This window comes from Eurypyga helias, unplaced genomic scaffold (genome assembly GCF_000690775.1).
Source record: "Eurypyga helias isolate BGI_N326 unplaced genomic scaffold, ASM69077v1 scaffold15825, whole genome shotgun sequence".
Taxonomy (NCBI): domain Eukaryota; kingdom Metazoa; phylum Chordata; class Aves; order Eurypygiformes; family Eurypygidae; genus Eurypyga; species Eurypyga helias.
In genome coordinates, this window is record NW_010250914.1 from 320 (window position 1) to 3,534 (window position 3,215).

At 59.8% G+C, this 3,215-nt stretch overlaps 1 protein-coding gene across 1 annotated transcript; it reads left to right on the forward strand.

Moving 5' to 3' along the window:
- Positions 1–548: 548 nt before the first annotated feature.
- LOC104509781 (steroidogenic factor 1-like) lies at positions 549–1,189 on the forward strand (the record flags this gene model as incomplete). Its single annotated transcript, XM_010151833.1, has 1 exon — positions 549–1,189. A coding segment is annotated over one exon (641 nt), but the record flags the coding sequence as incomplete, so codon positions are not given.
- Between the last annotated feature and the right edge of the window lie 2,026 nt (positions 1,190–3,215).

The following is a 3,215-nucleotide window of genomic DNA, read 5'->3' on the forward strand; positions in this document are numbered from 1 at the left end:
GCTGTTGGTGAAAGGGGCAGAGATTTGCAGAAAAGAAGCATGTGCAGCCTGGATGCTGGCAAACCAGGGTCCCGAGGGGGCTGTGGGGTCCCAGGCTCTGCAAGGGACCAGGAAATAAGGGAATCCCAGGCCTGGTCCAGAGTCAGTGGTCATAAAAATGAAAGTGGGTTTCGAGCCCCCTTGACTTCGTGGGTTTCATGGGCTGCCCCTACCTGCAAGGGATGCAATCTGCTTTATCCCCCAGCCCATTTTGTAGTTGAAGCCAGGTGTTGTTTCTTTTCCTGCAATTCCCAGGGTCTCTGAGGGGGACACCCTCAAGGCAAGAGCCGGGGCCAGGCACCCCGAACCTGCCATGTCACCTCCATGGTGTGCATGTCTGGGCAGGGAGCGGTACAGCCTGCCAACAGCTTTCTGAGAAGGTCTCCCTGGTGCCCCCCAGCCCTGTTTGGCCACCAAATCCCTCCCATAATTTTCTCTGTGCGGCGTGGAAGCACTGTTTTCCCTCCACACAGGTTCACTGCAGCCTCTGCCCCCTCTCTGTCCCCCAGCTGTGCGTGCAGATCGGATGCGTGGAGGAAGGAACAAGTTTGGACCCATGTACAAGCGGGACCGTGCCTTAAAGCAGCAGAAGAAAGCTCTGATCCGTGCCAACGGCTTCAAGCTGGAGACAGTACCTCAGATCATGTCCCCGGTGCAGAACGACTACAGCCTGTCCTCCACCATCCACAGCATCCACGCCATGTCCAAGACCTTGCCGCCCAACCCTGCCACCCTGCCACCTGTCGACTACGAGCGCAGCCCCTACGGGATGCCCTCCCTGGGAGTGACTGTGCCCAGCCACACGCCACTTGCTGGCTACCACTACCCCTCCTTCCCCAGCCGCACCATCAAGTCCGAGTACCCGGACCACTACACAAACGTGCATGAGTCCGTGCCCGCCTACGTGTACCCAGAGACCTACCCCAGCATCTCCCCTCCAGACATCCCCGAGGTCATCCTGAAGCTGCTGCAGCTGGAGCCGGACGAGGCCCAGGTGAAGGCCCGGATACTGGCCTGCCTGCAGCAAGAGCAAGGCAAAGGCCGGCATGAGAAGCTCAGCACGTTCGGCCTCATGTGCAAGATGGCAGACCAGACCCTCTTCTCCATCGTGGAGTGGGCACGGAGCTGCATCTTCTTCAAGGAGCTGGAGGTAGGAACCTGGGCAGGGGAGCGGGATGCTGCACTGGGCGGGCAATGGAAGGCAGGTAGGATTAGGGTTGTGAAATGCCATGAGGATGGGGCAGTACCCATGGGCACGAGCCCAGGGGCTGCAGATCTGCTGGTGCATTCCCATCCCGCTCCAGGGTCCCATCGTGGCAGGGCTGGAGGCAGTGGGGCTCGGCTGCGATGCCGGTGCACTTCCCACTGTCACCGTGGGGCTAATGATTTCAGATTCATCACGGCGGGGGCAGGTGTGGAAGCAATCGCCGGCAGAGTGACTGCGGTGTCAAGCTCAAGATATAATTGAAAAATGTAACGTTGAGGAATTATAGTTGAGACAATTCTCTCCTCCGCCCTTAGGAGGAAAATCAATGCTGTCAGGTGGGTGCCTATTAGCACCCGGCAGCCGGAGCAGGGCTGGCCGGGGCGGGGGACACCACCAAACCTCCCCCCGAATACTTACAGGGACCAAGGGGTGGATTAGCAGGGGTGGAGCAGCTTCTGACATCCTGCAAACCTTGCCAAGCTTTCAGACATTTTCCATTCATGTCCTGGGCTGATCTAAGATCCTAAACTGGTGCAAAAATGGGAGAGAAAATTTTGCAATGTGGCCAAAACCCAGAGAACCACGTCCTGAGGCAGCTGAGAGACCCAAGTGCCTTCCTGTGCTTCCAGCATGAGACTGTGCTACCCCACTCTGGCCAAAATCACTTTCCTTCCGGGATGCCCTGGGGACCGTGCCCGGGACAGGGCCAGGCTCTTCCCCGTGCCCACCCAGGGTGGGTGCCATGGGGCCGAGCGTGGCAGAGCCTCATGGCTCAAAATAGCCCCCAGCTGCCAGAACAGTGTCAGGAAACGGCATTGTGGGGGTGGGCCGGGCTCGTTTCAATCATATCAGTGTCCAGCCTGGATTTTGGGAACAGGGTGGTTGTTGTTTTGCAGGAGATATTGTAAACAGTGTAAATTCAGCTCCCGGCTGCATTGCTGTGTAGCCTTGTAACTCCATTGTCAGCCTGATTGCGCCACCAAAATAGGCCGTTTCCGTGTGAATCCGTGTTGGCGGGCGCTCCTCCTCCTGTGGGGCGCTGGGGGGGATGGCAGTGCCAGGGGCCTCACCTAGGCAGGGCCACCAGTGTCCTGCCGGGAGTGGGGCCCGTCTCCGTGCCCAGGTCAGGGGGTGCAGTGGCCAGGGATGGGAGCTTGGCTGGGCATCCCTATCCATCGCTGCCAGCCCAGGGGCTTGTGCCTTTTGCCTTCATCCATGGGATGAGTGTGGGGCAGATTCCCAGCATCTCGCAGGGCCAGGGACTGCAGGGCACTGTGTCCTGCCCTAACTCCAGAGAAAGCTTGGTTGTCGTTGGCCTCGGCTCTCTCCCTCGCGTTGCCTTGGCAGCGCACAGTGTAACCAGGCAGCTCTGAGCCCCTGGCACGGGGCTGTGGTGCCCGAGCCCCTCGGTGAGTGTGTGTGTGTGTCCCAGCATGGTGACAGGGCTGCCCACCTCCCACCCAGCACGGCACGACCTCCCTGGCACGGGGCAGTGGCTTTCCCTTGGGCGTTACGGAGAGAAGCCGCTGGGAAGCAGGAGTAGGGATGGAGCTCCTGAAACCCCATCCCTGCTCCTGCCTGGTGCATAAAAGCAAACGGCTGCTGGGGCGGTAAATGAACTCCTGCTAGTGCAGAGTTTATGGCTTTACCCTAAAGCCCGCTAGCACGGAGTAAAATCGCCGTCTCAGATCGATGGCTGTCATGCAGGCAGTCCCTGCTGGGTGCTCAGGGCTCCTGGGAGCAGGGGATGCCAGCAGCCCTTTCCATTCCCTTGGAATGTCTGCGGGAAGGCAATGGTCTCCATCCCCAACAGGGAAGGGCTGTTGGCCAAGGCCGGTGCAGGGATCCAGGCTGGAAGGGCATTGTGCTGCGGCATCGCTCCAGGACATCATGCTGAGCTGCTGCCAAGTGGGGGGGGTGCAGCTGGGTGAGGAGGGGGTACAGGCAGATGACCCCCTGCATGGCATCC